Raw genomic sequence first — 21543 nt, 5'->3', positions numbered from 1 at the left:
GCACAATACTAATCTGGTTTACGAACCAATTCTGGAATTCTTTTACTTAATACATAGGTATGACACTTCATTTTTAAGTATATCTGAACATTTTTTCAAATAAGAAAAAAAAAAATTCTTCTAGCAGCACACAAGTACCCTATGTGTGAGCTGGCACAGCGTTACTCTACATCAAGAAGGTTCTTTCACAAAGTAAGAGAATAGTCTAAAGTAGCATGTCTAATCACCTCATGAAGATTACAGCTAAAATCTCACTGTAGTAAACTCTGTCTGACCTCAATGTTCTTGACTGGCAAAGAGCTGAGAGAGGCAAACAGCTGAGAAAGAATCTAGAGTGGGTGACATTAGGTGCTGCACAGGGAGGGCTGGCTCTGGGTCAACTCTTTTGACTGGCATTTCACTAGACTAAAAGCTCGGGGCTGTGGATGCACAGATTCAGGTTTTATGGGGTCCTGCCAGCATTTCTGAGGTGGCAAGGGTGTGGCAGGTCTACTGGGAATCTGTTACCAGTTGTACTTACCCAGTGAGGGAAAGAGCCTTCTTCCTAACTGTTACATTTGCTTTATACTGCTTTGGCAAGAACGCATCTGGAACAATGCATACAGTTTGGGTCCCCACCTTTTAAAAGAGACATAGAAAGGTTAGAAAGCATTTCAGCAAAAGAATACAGAAGGAAGCCAGCGCTGTAGTACAGAAGCCAGAAGCACCCTTGTCCCCTGCATTCTGTAGGGCCCTCTAGGTAACCAAATTGCCAAAGCAATCTCTTTCCTAATCTTTAACCTCTAACTTTTCTTTTTCAATCACTTTTGAATCTCCACAATTATTACAATGTGAAAATAAGAATAATGTTAAATCTCCTTTTTAAAGAGATGCTAGGATTCTCATGGTTGCAGCCTTTCCGCACAAACTAGTCTTAGTCTTGTGACCAGGGAGAATGGAAAATATTGTTAACCGTATTTTCTATGCTTGAGGGTTAAGCAATTGGAAACGCAGTTACTGATAATCTCTATCTTATAGGTGGGTTATTTATCAAAAGGGCAGCTATGGTGGGCTGTTTCCCATGGAAACCATGTTATGGATGACTAGTTTGGTTTCCAAGCAGTTTAATGCATCAGTCTTTGTAGTAAAATACAGTAGAACTCTCAAAACTTGGATAAAGGAACACAGAAACAATGAAACAAAGGAGTTTTACAATTTATTCTTTATAGTGAACTTTGATGTTAAATGGGCAGAATTAATTAGAGGGTGATTAACTAGTATTTGAAATTTAAGAACACTTTACAGAAAATTTTAAGTATTTTCAAAGACTTTGAAGGTTAGCAGAGCTGGCACTTTATTGTACCAAATGTCAGTCTACAATGTATTGCTGTATATTTCCCCCTAGTAACCAGCACTGTTCTCATCATTCTTAACAATGAGGTAGATTTATAGTACCCATAAAGGAACAAAACAGGAGAGAAGGAAAAGGAAGGAAAAGAGAACGATTGTCATGAGTATACTGAAAAAAATTTTCGTACGAGCAAGAGAAAGGAGGATTAGAGAGTCAAGTGAATAAATATTATGGTATAAGAAAAAAAATAAAAATAAATGAGGGGTTACAGTTATAACAGAGAAAACCATGCATGCAGTTGGCCTAAGAGGTGAAAAAGAGTATCAGAAATGTTGAAAGCTCGCCAGCAGGTGGCACCATAAAATTAAAAGCCCTCTAAGAAAAACAGCAACTCGTGATGGGGATGGAGGCTGTGAGTGAGAGATACATACACATCAGCGAGGCATATATTCACAATACAGGTGACTCTGTTCATGGAGTGCCAAGCCATAGGGTAGGATGTAAATCATACTAAGTTATCCTGAGAATGAAATTTGGTTTAATACTAGAAAAATCTACTAATTCAATATGCTAACAAACAAGCACACACACATTATCTCAAAATACAAAGAAATTGCATTTGACAAATTTTAAGTATCCTTTTTATTTAAGAAAAACTCTTGGCAAAATAGGCATATACATATAAAGAAGTTTCATTAACCTGATAAAGGTCATCTACCAAAACAGCAAATATATGTCATGGCAAATGTTAGAAGGATCTTTTTAAATTAGAAATGAGGTTCTACATTGTACCAAAAGCTTTAGTCAAATCAAGTTGGTAGATAAGGAAAAGAAGTTATATGGATTGAGAAGACAGACTGAGAACGGTATTAACTGCAGAAGAGGCCTATTTATGCAGAAAGCCCAAAAGGCTTCAGAAATTATGAGAAATAGTAAGAATTGAGCAAGATTCTTAAATATAAGATCAGCAAACAAAAATCAACTTCATTTTTATATACGAGCCACAAATAGTTTTAAAATATAACTACTAAAAAGATGGTAAAAATAAGATGCTTAATAATAAGTCTAACAAAAGAAATAGGTGATCTTAATGGAAAATTTAAACTTTACTGAAAAGTATTAAGGAAGACATAAATAAATCCAGAGACATTACATATTCATGACTAGGAATACTTAAGTATTGTACAGATGTAATTTTTTCCAAATTAATCTATTAATGTATTTCCAACAAAAAGGTTTTTTCCCTATGGTATTTAATTATAAAATTTATGTAGAACAATAAGAAAGGGTCAAAACTAGTCAGAACTACCAAAACAAGGTGGAAAAACTTCTAAAGAAAACAGGCAAAAAAGGCTATTTCAAAGGAGACATGAAAGGTCCATAAATTTAAGAAAAATTCTGAACTATATTAGTAATCAAGAAAATGCAAACTAAAAGCACATTTTAAACCTTTCAAACTGGCAAAAAGTTAAAAATCTAGTGATAGCAAGTGTGCTCGAATCAGTGCGGACATATTCTTCCTTTGAAACACAAGTTGATGCTGACACAGAAAAGCTGAACTGATCAATTCCCCTCCATAGGTGCAGATCCTGTTGCTTACGTTACTAGGAAACATGTTCAAGATTTCAGGCTATATTGTTTGTAAAATAAAAAATACTAGGAACAATCCAAGTGGGCATCATTAAGAAAGTAGAAAAATTATAGTGCATTCATGAGACAGACACTTTCAGGGCAGTGAAAATGAATGAACCACAGCTATGTTCATCAAAACAGGTGTGTGTGTGTGTGTGTGTGTGTGTGTGTGTGTGTGTGTGTGTAATCAAAATTAGGTCAAGTCCCTATGCATGCAAAAGAAGACATACTGTAGATACAAACAGTTAAAAAAAAAGGGTGATGTGATAGGGGAGGAATACCAAATGCCAAAGCGACTGGGAATGTACTATTTTAAAACCTGATGCCTGAATATCTATTATATGTATATTTACTAAGAAAATGTACTGTATATAATAACATTTTTTTGTTCATATTTCTCCTAGGCACATTCCTTTCCCTAACCCTGTTAAAAGCACTCTCTCATTTGTATGTGTTTAAAACTTTCAGAAACCGATGGAGGAAAAATACTATAATAGAGTTATAAATTTGGTTCCAATTATCTTTGATCTTTTAATCATTAGAATTTGAAGGTTTCGAGCCCTCTAGGTAGATTAGTCAATAGCTACTCTGAGAACACTGAGTAAAAGAAGCAACTGTGTTAGTCTCACAGGGGCGCACATCCTCATTCTAAGTAAGTGATTCTCAAAGTATGGTCCCAGAACAGCAGCATCAGCCTCCTGGTTAAAGATCCAAGTTCTTGGGCCCCCCACAGACTTGCTGGATCAGAAACTTTGGGAGGGAGGAGCCCTGCAAATTGGCATTTTAACAAAGTCTTCAGATGATTCTGATGTACCCAGTTTGAGAATCCCTGCTGGAAAATTTTAAAATTTATAAGGAAATCTCTTCATTATTACAAAATAAAACCCCTCTACCATGAAATAAACAATCTAGACAGCTGAGAAAGCCGCATTACTGGCCCTTGGAAGAATCTAATGGTTTTTAAAATCCTTTAATTCAGAGGTCAGCAAACTATGGCTCAAGGACCATTCAGCTCATCTATTTTTTTTTTTTTTGAGACCATGATTTAAAAGTCAAAAGAAGATGATATCATGACACATAAAATTATAAGAAAATCGGAATTCAGTGTCTGTGAATGAAGTTTTATTGGAAGGTAGCCAGGCTCCTTCACTCACATCACCTATGGCTGCTCTCGTGCCAGAACAGCGGGGCTGTGAGATGCAACAGAAATTGTCTGGCACGCGAAGTTGAAAATATTTAATATCTGGACCTGAAAATATTTAATATCTTTACAGAAAAATTTTGATGACTCCTACTTTTTTCAGTAATTACAGTCTACTAACCTCAAAGCGAAATATAATCCTAGCGATTTTTCTCCGAAAAGTACAATTTTCCTTTTAATTCCACAGGCAAAAATCTAGTTGTTTAAAAGAATTCTTAGGAAAGTTAAATCAGATCCATTTTTTATCGACAAGGTAAAGCAAATAACCCACACAGAGCATCTGAAGAATGTTTTTAATTATGCTACTTTCTCTGTCTTCAAATATTCTAATAAGTGACCAAAAAAAAAAAAAAAAAAAAACAGCTGGTGAATTTTAATGAAATATTTCATCACATTTAGCTCTGGAAATTAGCTTAGAAATCTCCATAGGCATTTCCTCAGGTGGCTCACTTAAAGTGTGAACTTGTCTCAAGGCTGCAGAGACTTGTTTCTCAGGCCTCACTCTGCAGCCGCCTTCCTCCGTGGCTCCTCTTTGGCTGAAACTCTCTAGGCAATCTGATCCTCAGTCTCTTGAATTTTCTTCTAGACCAAGTTCACTTCTTATTACTGAGGTCCTGCTCACCAAATTCAAGAAATATATTTTATTTAACATCTATTAACTAGCTGAAATGGCCTGTTTCTAGCCATAACCATCTTCATCTCAAATTTTATTTTCCACTAGATTTCTAAGATCCCTTGAGCACAGACCCATTTGATTTTGAGAGCTTTAACACTCAATAAAAATAAAAGGATGTTTTCTTACCCTCACAAGAATAAATCACATATTTCAACTTAAAATCTTAAAGCTATACTCACCTTCTCTTGAAAATGAGAGCACTAAACTCTTCACAGGTTGGCATTACTAGCCCATACAAGAAGTGGAATAAGTCTGATCTCCAATTTGATGGAGTTTGGTCTCCAGGTCAGTGTTACTCTATATTCAGTACAATATTTAGAGCATTCTTCTTTGCCCTCTAATGAATTCACTCACTTTAAGTTACGCAGACAGGAAAATCCTCCAAAGGGCAGTCATGTGAAAATGTCTCGATTGGAAACTTAACCTTTTATATTTTTAAAAAGCAGGGGGAGGGTGACTTTCAATTCAAAGAAACCCATACCCAAGGCACACTCTGCCATTATAGTGGCCTTTGGGCAAGTTTTGTGTGTGTTAGTCACTCAGTCTTGTCTGACTCTTTGGGACCCTATGGACTGTAGCTCACCAGGCTCCCCTGTCCATGGAATTCTCTAGGCAAGAATACTGGAGTGGGTTGCCATTCCCTTCTCCAGGGGACCTTCCCAACCCAGGGATCGAACCTGGGTCTCCCGCGGGTTCTTTACTGTCTGAACCACCAGGGAAGCAGGTTACTGAAGTCTGAAATGGGATAGTGCACCTACCTTCAAGGACGCCTGCAGCATTATTGGTATCCTTGTACAGATTAGGAAAGGGTGTCTGTCCCTCCAGGCATATGGTCCCAAGGTGCATGCTTGTCTGGCACACACTAAATTTGCACGTCTGTCCCTCCACTTCTGACCTGTGCTTCTGTGGGCTCCTTTCCAACTTCATCTCACAGATAACTCTCCCTCAGGCTCACTTAGCTCTGGACATACTGCCCTCTTTCCTGTTCCTTGAACCAGTTGAAGCCCTTTCTTGCCTCAAGTTCTTTGCACATGCTTTTCTCTCCCCTTGGAATGCTGTAAAGCAAAGCTTATAAAGCAGTGTCCAGTGGGCCACTTTTGGAGAACAGACACATTGTTTGGCTTGCAAAATGTTTTCTAAATGTTTTGAAATAAATGACATGCAAACTTTAGGAGATTTCACATAAAATTACATTTCTACTTGAATGTTTAAAGCATTATTCTTTGGACACTTTTTTAAAAAGGTGTCTGCTGGCTTATCCTGGAGAATCAGAAGGCACAGCAGCACTGAGGGTGCTGCTTTGAGGAGCTGAGCCCTCTCTGAACAGGTGTGGATTCCCCGTCAGGCCCACTGTGCTCCTTTGATCCTTCCGGGCATTTACATTTGCTGTCTTGATTTACTTTAAAATCTTTTTTTTTATATGCAACTTCCTCTCAGAGACTTCTTCCGACCTTCCTACCCTAATTATCATATTTTCCCCAACTCACTCCCTTGTTCCTTTCAAAATATTAATATAGATCTGTTGCTTTCATAGGTCAAAGATGGCTGAACATCATCAATTTTTCATGATCCAATCTAATACAATTTACAACTTTTAAATTACTCTGTGTGTGTGTTTCATGTTTTACCATACAAAGTAAGCCCATTGATAAGGATCTAGTCTTTTTCACTATTACATTCTCGGTGACTAGTATGTACATAGTACCTGGAAGGTACCAGGCACTAAAATATTCGGGTGACTAAATGCCAAGGGCTCCTCCACAGAAGTTCCTTAGTAGCTCCAGAACAAACATAAAAGCCATCTTAACCTGTCCTCAGGTCCCTAGAAGTAACCCAAGTGAACTTTCCTAACCCACAGCCCAAGGCAGTTCTACTGTCTAGCCCCTCAACTCTACAGCTGGCTTTAGTCCCAGACTTTATCAGCCTCTGCTTACATAGCTGACACCCCTGATTTTAGTATTGGAAATTACTCTTAAGGTACAATTTTTTCCTTAACCCATGTGTAAACCAGCCTTGAGAATACCACTGGACATCCACATCCCATGGGGTCACAAATGGTCGGACAGAAATCAGCGACTGAACAAATAGGTAGTTCCAGCATAGCCCTTGTCTGGAGGTTTTTGCACACATAACTCCTGCTATCTGGATGGCCCTCCTAGCTTTGCCTCTCACCCCCAACCACCGACTAACTCATCCTGAAAGACTTGGCTTAGGAATCATCTCCTCCAGGGAGCCTTCCATCAAGATTAGATGCCTTCCTTCTAAGCTCCCAGAATTCATCTACCCCATTCATTTAATAAAAATACACAAACATATATATTGAAATATAAAAATATATGCATAGTACATTGGATAGTAAGTGCTACATAGAGAAGTAGTTAAAAGACATAGGTAGGGAATACTGGGGCAAAGTGCAATTTTAAATAGGGTGGTAAAGGGAAGGCCACACTGAGGTGACACTGAAGCAAAATCCTGGACGTGATAAGGAAGTGCATCGTAAAAATATCTGGGGAAAAAGTCATTCTGGACTGAGGTAAACAGGAGCACTGGCTAGTTTAGAAGATAACACTGAAGCCAGCTGACCTCAACTCAGTGAGAACAGGGGAAATCAGCAGACAAGGTCAGAGTGACAAGCGATCAGATCTTGGGCTCTGAATGGCCACCAAGAGGGATATAGCTTTCACTGAGATGGAAAAGGTCTGGGGGTTATTCAGGCATAAGTGACAGGATCTGACTTACCTTTCCAAGGCTACTGTCCTCATAGACTGTAGAAGAGCAAGAGAGGACTCCAGAAAGCCCATCAGAAGGCGCCAACAACACTACAAGCAATCCTGGTCTGTGGGATGAGCTGACAGCTGTGGAGGGTGTATGGATGGTTATTTTTTAAATGTATTATTGAATGTTGGGCCAACAGGTTCGTGATTAGATTGGGTGTGGATTAAGAGAGGAAAAGAAGAATCACATTACAGTCAAGGTTTGGGCAAGACCCACTGAAAGAAGGGTCGGGGAAGTGGAAGGCTGATGCAGTAATGAGTGGGCGGGGGGAGGAGGAGGAAGACCTCAAATTTGGTTTGATGTAACAAGTTTGAGAGGCCTATTAGATATCAAAGTGGAAATATCAGGTAAATAGACACACACATCTGGAGTACAAGGGAGAGGGTTTTGGGTCGAAATTTGTTTTTAGCATACAGATGGTATCTCAAGCAACAACACTGCATGAGGTCACTAAGACAGCCAAGTACTGTAGACGGGGCAGGCCTGGGCCCTGCTACACTTCAACATTCAGAGGCTGAGGTTCCCTGAACCTCACTTGTTCAAACACACACATTATTTTCTAGCAGTAGACCACAAACTCTTCATGCTCAGGACAAACTGTCTATTTTAGCTCTACAGACATAGTACAGGGCCTGGCACACACTCAATAAACATATGCTGAGCAACATGAATGAATAAGCTGGGTTGGACAAAACTGAGCGACTGAACTGAACTGAACCTTCTAAAGAGAATCACAAAGTCCTTAAAAGGCAAACAGAAGACAGAAAAAATAGAACCCACAGGACTGAGGGAGGTACAAATACTAATACAACACTGAGAGATGAACAAAAAATATTACGAAAAACAAAAATGACATAATAAATGCCTTTAAAACACCAGGCTGTAAACAAAACATTCCATGTATATTATTACAGTCAATGCTCAGTCAGTGGTACTCTCATTTAACAGATGGAGAAACTGAGGCTCAAAATGGCTGAGTGGCTTCTGAATGTCACATATCTAGAAAGTGGCCAGATCATAATACAAACCCTGATGAAATTCATTACATTGTGCTGCTTCACATCTATTTCAGACACTCTTTAAGTGCCAAGCAGACTGCCTGTTTATCTAACCTGATCTGGACTGATAACATCTGGATCTATGTATCTATTGTAAAAAACAAAACTGCTGTTGAAAAAGTAAGAGAATCTGGGAAAGGATCCTGCACCCCTAGAAAGGGGATAACCATGGGCTAGGAAGTCCGTATGTTGACTTGACTAAACATTTCTGAGCATGCCTAAAACCTATGCAAAAACAGAACTCAGCAGCTGCAAGAGCAATAGAAAGATGGCAACTACTACAGATTGAGGACCTAGACTTCATGAGCCTCTCTGGTACATTAGCTTAGAATTTACTGTGACTCTAAGGGAACAGGAAGAGAGGCAGACTGCAAACCACTAACATCACTGTTTCTTCTGATTAACATGAAATATCATTAGCACTTCGAAACTAATCTAGGTTGTATCCCCCCAAAATATTTGGGGTCCAAGAAAATCATTTAACCAAAAGTCTCCAGGTATAAGAGCAATATTTAACCTGAAAAGTAAAGTCTGAAATCAAAGGACATTTTCCTAAGGTCAGAAAAGAAGATCACATAAATAGTAGGATGAATTAAGTTGATCTACCTCCTTAAAAAACAAAGAAAACTTTGATATTCTATGAAGTACTTTTGCCTCTGCTTGACGTCATGGTCAAGTGCTTCGTTTGCAATTATCTGACCTTGCCATTTTTCATTTTTAATCAAAGTAAGCAAATGAAAACTCTACACTGAGGAAATGGTGGCACTCAAAGGAAATTAAAAACCAAAAAGCTACCAAAGTACCTTTAGAAAATCCTACCCTACTGATTTGCTTCTTTTTTCTTTAAATAACATTTTCTGATTATAAAATTTGAAGAAGTCAAAGGAGTTTTATATACTGACAGATCTTTTACCCTTTAGCCCTCAAAAGTGAAAAGACCATTACAGCCATCTCATCTTTTAAACTGAAATACAGAAATCCAATTTATGAAAAGGAAAAGTGTCTACTTTTCTTATAAAGATGCTTCTATAAGCACATATTACTATTTACATTTTTAAAAAGTAAAAAGTGCACCTACATCATTTGAGTAAACCAAAAACCTCCTTTATTTTAAGAATATCTAAATCTTTTATAAACTTACCTCATCCACACTATGACACAGTATCTTAAACAGGATAAAATGCAAGCAGTGTTTGTACAAGAATACATGGCAGTACTGTTTATAAAGCAAAGTATTAGTAAAACTATAAATGTTCATAAGTTAAGGGGCATCCACATAATTAAATACTGTGGTAGTTTTGTACTTCTATGTAATAATTTCCAAATTACACCATTCAGTGAAAGAAGTGCAAACTATGTATACAGAATGCTACACCTCATGTAAACAAGTAGTATATAACATATCCACGCTTCTGTATGGATAGGTAATTTCCAGGAGGCGTAAGTTGGAAAAAAATACTGGGTTGGCCAAAAGTTCATTCGGGTTTTTCCACAACATCTCATGGAAAAATCTGAACTTTCTGGCCAACCCAATAGTTAACTTTGGGGAGAGCTGCAAGACTAGAGGACAGAGGGAAGTAAGCTTAACTTTTCTGTATTACCTTATTTCTACCTACTGACTTCAATTTCATGGTTACATATGAAAATTAAATTTTTTTAATTTTAATGATTTAACCAAGTTCTTTAAAAAATGACACTTAGTCATAAAGTAGTTAAGTATGGCCTAAAGTACCTTTACAAAGGCAACTTCAACACGTGATAACAAAGACAATGAAAAATGTATGTCTTAAAAAAAGAAAAATGTATGTCTTTAATAGCTATAACTAAATAGCTACTTTCCTAGTTTTTAAAATTTTCTTTACGCATAGCTCAAAATTCTTTTAATAAAAAAGAGAGGGAATCTGGCAATAATAATTATTTTAATGATTAAAATAATCTCCAAAAAAAGTAACCAAAAGAGAAAAAATCCTTCAATACTCCAGTTTTCTGAAGCTTAGCTGTGATACAAACTGTTGCTATATATGGATATTTACAAAAATCAACACAAACAATTAACCAGTGTTTGAGAAGGAAATTCTACCTGTACTGTTTGGGGTAATGGATATCCTGATATTTACTTAAAGTAAAAAGTAATTTATAGTAAAAAAAAAAAAAATGGTAAACTTAGTGGAAGGTTAAATAATTAATTAGCAAAAGCGCTATAAGAAAGCTGAATATTAAATTATATTTCAATACTGGCTATTCTAACATAAACCATTATTATTCAGTAAACTCTATTATAAGAAAACCAGATACACTGATATTAAAGAAAATGCAATTATTTAGTGGCAGAGAATCAATATTAGGATGCCTACTCTGATTAATTTATAACTCTGATGCTCCCCAGGAGCTTGAATTTTACAAATGAAGGAAAATTTTTCCAGTCTCATTAATCAAGTCAATATCATGTTTCTTTGTATACTGATCATAATAACCTCTCATTTTAACTCCTGAACATTTTATCTCAACTTTCCTTCTGATTTTTTTACTACTTTACTTTCAATACGTTAATTTGAGTTCATGTCTCAAGTGCCTAACTAGTTTCCTTGACACATTCACAGGGTCAAACCTGTCTCATAACTCTACCGGGGCTTTGCATAAATAGCAACTGCTCTGCAAATCACTGGAAGAATGACTGCCTCTATGAATGCATACGCATGTATGTATTAATCTTATTACTTAATGGAAGAAAATCCATGCCTCCTGGTTTCCCATTCATCTTTCCTTTCATAATACCATTAAACTGAAAACCTCTTAAAATTTCAAATGCCTAAGAACACATAATAGCTCAAAAATAGGTAGTGGGGAACATTTTCCTACTTCTGTACATCATCACATCAGTAATTTAGAGAAGACATACTGGCTTCCAGTCTTCCTAATGCTTGAGAATATTCCCAAAATGTTAAGGCCAACAATCTGCTCTAAAAATGAACTTGCTTTTCCAATGGATGTATCTTCTATACATTTTGATAAAAAGCCTTTGGATACAGCCTATGCCCCCCCACCTCAATTCATTATATTCTTAAAACATCAAGTATACTGAAATGTAATGTGGCCCAGCACATTAAACTGTAAATGATATACACGGTTAGGTTCTGGGTTCTAATTCAGGTTTTCTACTGTTTGGTACTCTAGTTTTTACAGAATGAAGGTATTCACAATGTATTTTAAGAATACAAATAAAGTGCTAAATAAAAGCGATTTGATTTTGCCCCCAATCAACAGAAATATTTTTCAACATTTTTAGTTTTTAAATTTTTTAGAAAATTAAAGTGAAAGTCCTAAGAAACTAAAATGTGTGATCATGTAGTACATTTGCAAATTACTAATGAAATAATTTAAAAGAAAGCAAACATATTCATCAGATTATGATTTCGTTTTACATATATTTTGTCTTAATAAGAAGTACTCTTAAAACACAAATTAAAAAGCTTCAAACATCTACATTTAATCTATATACCAATGATAAATCAACATATTTTAAAGTTAGTGGGGGGGGAAAACCATCCATCTGTAACTCAGATTACCAAAAGAGCATACATTTATATTCAGAATTCTACGGCCGAAAAATTGAGAAGTATATTCAAATTGTCTGGGGAAAATAAGCAAAAATAAGGGGAAGAAAACAAACATATCATTTGGGCATAAGCACATGAATCAAAAAAAAAAAAAAGAAAGCTAAGTTGATGAGCACAATCAGATTCTCAACTTTAAAAAACCTTCAGAAATTTCCAAATTAATTTGTTCAAAGTTGTCACAGCCAGTGAAGAATTAGGTATGTATATTGAGATAATCTGGAGAAGGCAATGGCACCCCACTCCAGTACTCTTGCCTGGAAAATCCCACGGACGGAGGAGCCTGGTTGGCTGCAGTCCATGGGGTCACTGTGAGTCGGACACGACTGAGCAACTTCACTTTCACTTTTCACTTTCATGCATTGGAGAAGGAAATGGCAACCCACTCCAGTGTTCTTGCCTGGAGAATCCCAGGGACGGGGGAGCCTGGTGGGCTGCCGTCTATGGGGTCACACAGAGTCGGACACGACGGAAGTGACTTAGCATAGCATAGCACAGCATAGCATAGCATAGCATTGAGATAATCTTCATTGAGTTGTGTTTCGATATATATACTCCCTTCATAATTATCTGAAAGAACTTTTTCCTGGATCCCTTAAAACTTAGTTTTTCAACTATAAACAATTCTTAATAATTCAAAACTACATGGATGTTAACATTTGGTCAACACATGCCAATGAAACAGTAAGCCCGGAATCTAAACGTCTGTATCTGATCCCAGTGAAATGCTCCAAAAGAGACATTCTGATTCAGAACTATGAAATCGCTTATAAAACTAGAGCGTAACAGAGTACGATGACCTGCCTGTAATGAGAACTCAGAATCTAGTCTATTTGTTCTTGGATGTTCTTAGTTTCCAGCTCTTTTTTTGTCCCACTAAAGAACCCACTCTTAAAAGCTCACAGATAAAATGGATGTCTTAACTGTCTTCAAAAGATGTTATTTGGAAAACAAGCGGAAGGAAAAACATTACCACATATAGCAAACATGAGAGCCAATTACATCTAAATGTTTGCTTTAAACACTCAGAAGGCATTAATACCATTTCCATGACCACAGCCTTTCTGCAGGCTAATTACACTATAGCTCTTTCTAGTCCACTGTACAAAGCAGCATGAATTTTCCTTGGGAGCAAAGTTCAGTTATTATTCCCTTCTGTAAGTGCATTCCCAAAGGGACCAGATGTCTTCAAATCAAACTAAACCACCTCAGCGAAGGATTAAAGCCCCCTTTAATTCCTGACTCAACCTTCCATATCTTTACCATCCTGCAGTCAGAACACAGGAAATTACATTTTCTATTCCAGTTAAAACAGTCTATTTTTCATCTCTCTAGACTTTGACCACTCTACATAATCTCTCTTTTGTCTCATTAATAGTTCCTTCATTAAAAGGCATTTTTTTCCTCTTAAAAAAAAAACAAAGACTAAAACACAGGCGACAAAAGAAAAACAAATTACATTTCATCAAAATTAAAAATGCTTGTGCATCAAAGAACACTATTGATAGAATAAAAAGGCAACTCACAGAATGGGAAAATATTTGCACTCGTATATCTGGTAATAGGCTAACATCCACAACGTATAAAGAACTTCTACAATTCAACAAGTTTAAAATGGTAAAAACATGAATATACATTTCAGCAAACAAGATACCGCATCATAAGGAAATTAAAGTCAAAATCAAGATGAGATACCACTCCATCCACTTGGATTGCTATTAGCAAAAGCAACATGAAAGGGATTTCCCTGGCTATCTAGTGGTTAGAACTCAGCACTTTCATTGCTGTGGCGTGGGTTCAATTCCTGGTTGGGAGACTAAGATTCTGAAAGCAGAGTGGCCAAATAAAATAAAACAAAATAACAACTGTTGGTTGAGGATGTGGAGAAACTGGAACTCTTATGCATTGCCAGTGGGAATATAAAATAGTGTAGTTGCTGAGAAAGACAGTATTGGCAAGTTTCTTAAAATATTAAACACAGAATTACCACATGATTCAGCAATTACATTCCTGGGTATATACTCAAGAACTGAAAGCAGGAACTCAAACAGAGATTTGTACACTAATGTACATAGCAGCATTGTTCACAACAGTCAAAATGCAGAAATAATCCAAATGTCCATTAACTAATGAATGGATAAGGGAAATCTGGTATATGTGTACAATGAATATTACTTAGCCTTGAAAAAGAATAAAACTTTGATATGTCCTACAATACAGATGAACCTTAAAAATATGCTAAGTGAAATAATTTAGATACAAAAGGATAAATATAGGAGTCAGTCCACTTATATGAGGTACCTAGTATTGTCAAATTCAAATACACAGAAATCAGGATAATGATCACCAGACACTGGGGAAAGGGAGGAATGGGAAGTTAGTATTTAATGGGTAGAGAGAGTCTGTTAGGGCTGATGAAAAGCTCTGGAGATGGAACAGTGGTGATGTGTGGTTACAAAACAATGTGAATACCCTTAACATCACCAAACAGTTGAAAATGGTTAAAATGGTAAATCTTATATTTTAATACAATAAAGTAATGAAGATTCAGCTGAAATCTAACTCTACTAACCTTCTCAGTATTGAACACAGATTACTATACTGACTGGTTGTCAATTGGGTATAAAATGAGTCTTTTTATAAAGTTAGAAAAACTTTCTAAAGAGTATCTTTAAATATTGATCAGTGTTTAAAATTTGACCTATAAAATGAAAATTAAGTCATTTATCAGATAACAACCATACTTAAGAAACTGTACTGTATATTCTTATTCTCTACCGGTTGCTTATTTTCCTCTATTGCTCTTCTTTATGTTGTGGTAGTCTCCTTCATCACACAGTGTATCTTTTTATCCAAATCAGCTAAAATTTAAAAGCAAAATAATTACATAAATGGAATGATGGCATATAAAACTAAAATGCTACATCTGAATTACATAGATTTTAGAGTATAAACAAAAGGAAAGAGAGGAAGGAGGTAGTGTTGCCCTATGAGTCTAAGACATTCCTGCATATCTAGGCCTATAAGATAAAACATCACTTTAAGTCGCAAACAAGATATAATGGCATACATTACAATACAGTGCTAGAAGGCTTTGATATAATAAATCCATATTTTACCAAAAGGAATTTCCCCAAGGATTATTACACAAATCTCAGAAATTCTGATCCCATGTTACCACTAAGAAAATGGACATATGGCTATACAGACTTAGTTAAACACCACCAGTCAACTACTTTTAGAAGCAAACTCAATGACATGCATAATAATCAAAGTAAACCTAAATTTTAAAAATGTTCATCAAATAAAACTGAACAATTAAACCAGTAATAAATTACAAGGATGGAAGCAACTGACTAGATATAAGCACGGAGGAATCTGGGCATACAAATACCATGAATCAATAAAATGGTGTTGCCATCTTAAATTTAGTACTGTAACAAATTATTGCTATGATCCAAGAGCTAAGATAAATATTTGAGGTTTCACACTTTAAGATAGTCCAAAACAATGGGTCACAGTCATTCTAATCATACTTCTATATCCTAGAATATACAACACACTGAATAAAAGTGTATTGGCTAAATGTGTATGTGTGCTAAGTTGCCTCAGTTCATGGCTAGACGAAGGGCAGTTAAGAACCTGGAACTGTTTAGTAGCTAGGGAACTCCATAGCCGAACATAAGCTTGAATTTAAAGACATGCCATGGGGTAATTACCTCAGTCATAATTTTTAACCCTAAAATTCTGTAAGGAATGATAAAGAATATTTCAACTCCTAAGGCAGCACTCAGTCGTGTCTGACTCTTGGCAACCCCATGCACTATACAGTCCATGGAATTCTCCAGATCAGAGTACTGGAATGGTCAGCTATTCCCTTCTCCAGGGTATCTTCCAGACCCAGGTATCGAACCCAGGTCTCCCACATTGCCAGTGGATTCTTTATCAGCTGAGCCACAAGGCAAGCCCAAGAATACTGGAGTGGGTAGCCTATCCCTTCTCCAGCAAATCTTTCCAACCCAGGGATCGAACTGGGGTCTCCTGAATTGCAGGCAGATTCTTTACCAACTGAGCTATCAGGGAATCCTCTAAAGCAGCATATGTAACCTCAAATCAGAAAACTTTTGTTATCACAGTTTAAGGGAGGTTGAAATATTGAGGCAGCAAAGCAAGAAGTCATCATCTTTCCAGAGGGAAAATGGTAGCTCTTAAAATCACTAAGATGGAGACATTAAGAAATAGGTCCACTGGGAAAAAAGGGGAGTTAAAATTAACTGGGAAAGCCAGGGATGAGAAGGTGACAGGCTTTAATATATGGTAGGCCAATTTTTCCTTGCGAACAGTGTACTACGTGAGGAGTCATATTGCCTTGACGGTTTATGAAGTTATGCTATCTGCTGAATCCACAGTGCTTTTAAAATGTAGTAGAATATTTGTCATTCTACATGATAAACCACACAGGACTATTTAATAGACTATCTTCTAGTTAAAAAAAAAAAAAGAATGAAATACAGAATAAGAAAAGCTAAAGTTCTGTTTATTTAGAACAAACAAACAAGAGAGAACTACCAGGGTAGTTCCATATTTAATGTTTCCCCTTATTATAGACAGATATCTAAGCTCTGGTTTACTAATCAGTCCAGTAAATTAATGCTAAAGGCAATAATCCCTATACTTTAAAGTTTTAGATTTCAAAAAGACTAATTACTTTCATTGTGCATGCATACATAAAATGGGATTCTTTGGGACCTAAAAAATCTTTTTATCTTCAATTCTAAAAATATCACCAACCAACAGGTAGTTAAGAGCTGAGACAGAAAGTAATGGTATTAATCATAACATTGGAACTCTTTTCTGATGATAACCAGGAGTGAGTTCTAATCAGTCTAAGGTAACTTCGTAAGTGTTAATTCTAGTTCTAAGAGAAAAACTCTACTCAGATAAAAAGCAAAATATTGTAATAAAATTCCCGCTTCTTTTCTTTTTTTTTTTTTTTTTATAGGCAGAGGTTTGGCACGGCTCTGCCTCTCCTCGAATTCAAACGCGGCGCCGGGAACGTTACAAGAGCCTACGCGCCTCTTTTCTTTTCTAACAGGATCAGAATAAAGAGATCACTACCTGTTTTTGAGAGTAGAAATAATAAAGTGACAAATATTATTATCAACTGAGAAGACACCTGGCTTTTATTTTTCTTAGAATAGATTTATCACTTGTTTCTTTAGGAATAATCTTCATGATAATAAGAAGCACTTAGTATATAGCTCTTTAGAGAAAATTAACATTTTAACAGTGAGAGTAATCAATGACATGAAACTCTTTCTTCCTACGGAAAATTAAATATTCACTATACAATAAGAGCAATGACTAGAAATCTTATATGATATTCTATTAGGAAGAGGGCTGATCTTTAATAATTTAATTTCTCCAGAAAATTAATAATCACTATTACTTCCATACCAAAAATGATATATAATTTTGGGGAAAGAGTAAATGTATGAGGATTTTACACTTTTTCCTAATCACTTCTCATTTTAAAAATATAATAATTTACAGATCTATTAGAGATTATAATTTTCAGGAAATATATATAAGGAATCCATGTTAAATAACAACAGTGACCCGTGAAGGCATGAGCTTTTGTCACTTTATTGTTAATCAATGAATGTTATCCAAAATTATAGATGTAACTTAATTGTACAACACAAAATTATGCTAATGGAAAAAGCCTGTTGGAATTTACCAAATACTCATTAATATATTTTTACATTGCTATATGAACATGTGCTTCTCAACTGCTAATAATAAAAGTTATAATTGGTTTAATGAAAACCCATATTGCAAATAGCTGTTCCTGTTTAGAAAAATTCACACAGCTTTAAAAATGGATTAAATCCATTTTAATCCTAATCTACAAATAGATTATAAACAGCAAATATAACTGGTAGTTTTTCAACACTGTAATCAAACTGAAGTAGGAATGGTAGTGCACACAATTCAAAATGAAGCAAATTAATAAAAATCCAATAGAAATCCAAATTATCACCTATTATGGCAATTGTTTAATGCTTTGAAGTGAACACATGCTTTAACCATGAATAGCAGGGCTCACCATCTATTGCTCTCATGTGCTACAAGGAGAAACATCCTCTTCCACCGTGTTTTGAAGGATGTGCACAACCACTGTACAACAGTCACTTCAAGGTTAACCAGTTACCTTTTGTCCTACTAAATCCAAAAAATATATTAAATGCAACCTTTCCTTTTCATAATGTCTGCCCAGATTAATCCTTTTAAAGTCAGCAAAATCAAAAAAGCACAAGAGATACTTTCAGACACAACTTAAATCTATTGTGCGTGAAAAATGTCTAACAAAATGGCAATTTTAATGGGTAATTGTAAATTTGAACGCATAATACCAGATGGAAAGTAGCTGAACCACACAGAGAAAACAAGGCTTTCCGTATCTCCAAATCTAGATGTTTTACAGTAAAGAAAATGTTAGAACATGTGAATATTCAACATCTTTTAAACTGGAAAGATTTCTTTGTAAAACATTAATGAAATTAATATCACCTAAAATTATAATTTCTAAAATACAATTAACTAACCAAATTTAAGTATCTTTAGAGATTGAAAAAATAAGCACAATGATTTAGAAACCAAATATGCTAAAATGATTATGTAATAATTACATCAAGAATGAAGGTACAGACATTCGTCACATGCTACAAGGGCAACCTCTCTCTCACACATTCACACACACATACACACTTCCTCAGATGTACAACACCCTTCCAGAAGATAGTATACCACTGAGAGCTTACAATTTTAATACAAATCAGAGTCCCACAGTTCAGTTCAACAAAAAGGCAGTTAAAATTTAGCACTCTTAAGATATTCTGAAGGAAAAAGAAATCTCAAAAATACCCCTTTATGATGGGAAGTATCTCTACGTATTATAAAACATAGCTTACACATTTCACTGTGTTTGAACGACCAGTCACTGCAGGTATAGTAGTGAGGTAGTATTACTGTCCCCTTCTTGGGACTGATGTTTTCATACGCTGCCCTTCCAGAAAGGTCCAGGGTTTTTTTTAATGACAATCAATTACCAACAAATGTATAATTTCTTTTATTAAATATCTGTTTTTCTAATCAATCTATGAAATATGTCAGAGACAACTGTTATTTGCAGTAGTGTTTCATCAATAAACTTTCCTAGGGACTTACTACCTGCTGTCTATACCTTTATGAAATCAGTGGGCAAAGAAAACCAAAGGATGACAGGAGATGAAACACCAATCAATCCAGCTGTCAGAGGACTGTAATTTTAAAAAATCCAATAATGTTTTAAATTGAGTTTTAAAAAATTAACTACAAGCTGTACACTATACTATTAAACTTTCTAATCCTTTTCATGATTCATAGCCATCTTCTACACAATAATCAAAGACTTTTCACCTATGCTTATTTTAATCACTGCCAATGATTAAAATATGTAGTGCTATGGTTAGAGGGCATATTAAGGTATGGAAAGTACACACTGAGAAAACGAGAATGAGAGAGAATGTGGAAATACATGGAGCTAAAATGTGGAAAGAGAAGGAAAGAGTGCTCTACCTAAACACTCATTAAGTCACCATCATCCTGTAAAATGTACAAAGTGCTTAAATCATACACACACAATTGTCAGACATGATAATTAGTGTTAATCTTCAACAGAAAAAAAAAAAAAAAAGCGGAAAATGAAAAGTATGAAAAAGGAGGTGATGGAGCACTGTTCTTCATTCCCTGGCCCAAAAGAAAAAGAAAATCAAGCATGGTATCACACTGCCTTAATGTTGAAAAGCTCCCCTTAAATGTCTTTTAGCCACCACAGTCAAACTGGTGTAACTGCTTTGGCAAGGTGGGATGCGTTCCATCACATCCGCAAAGGCCTGCTTTTCTCTGTTGGTGGTTCAGCTTATGAAGAACATGTATGCAAAATAACAGCTCTCACATTGCTTCAAACTCATCAATACGTTGCTTTGTATTGCCTTGCCGAATCTGTCGCAGAGTCTTGTACTTATCACGGCCTGCTTTAACATTCTCAGCATGAAGAACATCATTTTGTGTTTTCTTGGTTTCATCTCTGGCTTGGGCTAATTCTGAACTTAATGCCTGTTTAAAAAATAAAGAGTATGACTATTATTATTTTCTTAGATTAAAAAAAAAAATCTATGGAAAAGGTTTAAAGACAAAAATACATATATAACACATCTTTGACTTTGTACTATATTAAAATTTCCACAGTGAAATCTTTTTCTTTAAATTGTTTAAGTTGTTTTACTTTTAGTAATGGTGGGGGATAGTGGTTAGAAAGGAATACCCATGGCCTTTCATTTCTGTACTCTGCAACTATGATGATTTGTGTGTTATTCTAAATTTCCTTAACCTTCTCATCTAATACTTGAAATGACTTAAAAAGGTTCAATGTAGCCATTATGGTTTGTGTTACCATAAGATCTAAAATCTATACCATGAGAGAAACTTTCTCCAAAAGGATAATATTACCACTATCACCTCATTTTCCTTATTAATACTTAAAGATTTCACAATTTAAAAATTACAGAACTTATTTTAGTAAGTTCTCCAATGGGTATAATACTACTAAAATTTACTATTTTGACCTAATTATGTACATTTAATAAGCTGATCTTTTGCCAATACAAAATCTGAACAAAAAATTTAGATTCTGTAATGTCTTACAGGTAGTCTATTAAATTATCATCGCTTTATATGTATACTGTTTAAAAACAAAATTTGTTTCTTAAACACAGTATTAACATTAGGTTCTACTTTTTAACTATAATTAACTACAGTTAAAAGCTATAATTAAATAATAACTTACTAATTAAGGTCTCTCACATCCATAAATGACCAATGGAAAAACCACAGCCTTGACTAGACGGACCTTTGTTGGCAAAGTAATGTCTCTGCTTTTCAATAGACTATGGTTTTTCCAGTGGTCATGTATGGATGTGAGAGTTGGACTGTGAAGAAAACTGAGCACCGAAGAATTGATGCTTTTGAACTGCGGTGTTGGAGAATACTCTTGAGAGTCCCTTGGACTGCAAGGAGATCCAACCAGTCCATTCTTAAGGAGATCAGCCCTGGGATTTCTTTGGAGGGAATGATGCTAAAGCTGAAACTGCAGTACTGTGGCCACCTCATGCAAAGAGTTGACTCATTGGAAAAGACCCTGATGCTGGTAGGGA

The 21543-nt window shown here is 35.6% G+C and overlaps 1 protein-coding gene across 2 annotated transcripts in view; it reads right to left on the bottom strand.

The window, feature by feature from the left end:
- Window positions 1–551: 551 nt before the first annotated feature.
- RDX (radixin) overlaps window positions 552–21543 on the bottom strand; it is a 101340-nt gene continuing 80348 nt past the window's right edge. Inside the window, exons 14-15 of one of the 2 annotated variants that reach the window (XM_070384248.1) lie at window positions 20286–20446; window positions 552–618 (exon numbers count right to left, since the gene is read on the bottom strand). In XM_070384248.1, the coding sequence (XP_070240349.1) occupies window positions 552–618; window positions 20286–20446 (228 nt within the window). Of the gene's footprint in view, window positions 619–17916; window positions 20447–21543 lie in introns of those variants that run through there. The other variant, XM_070384246.1, reaches the window with a different exon arrangement.

This window comes from Bos mutus, chromosome 15 (assembly GCF_027580195.1).
Source record: "Bos mutus isolate GX-2022 chromosome 15, NWIPB_WYAK_1.1, whole genome shotgun sequence".
Taxonomy (NCBI): Eukaryota; Metazoa; Chordata; class Mammalia; order Artiodactyla; family Bovidae; genus Bos; species Bos mutus.
Note: the sequence above shows the minus strand (reverse complement) of the source record. Positions and strands in the feature narration are given on the sequence as shown.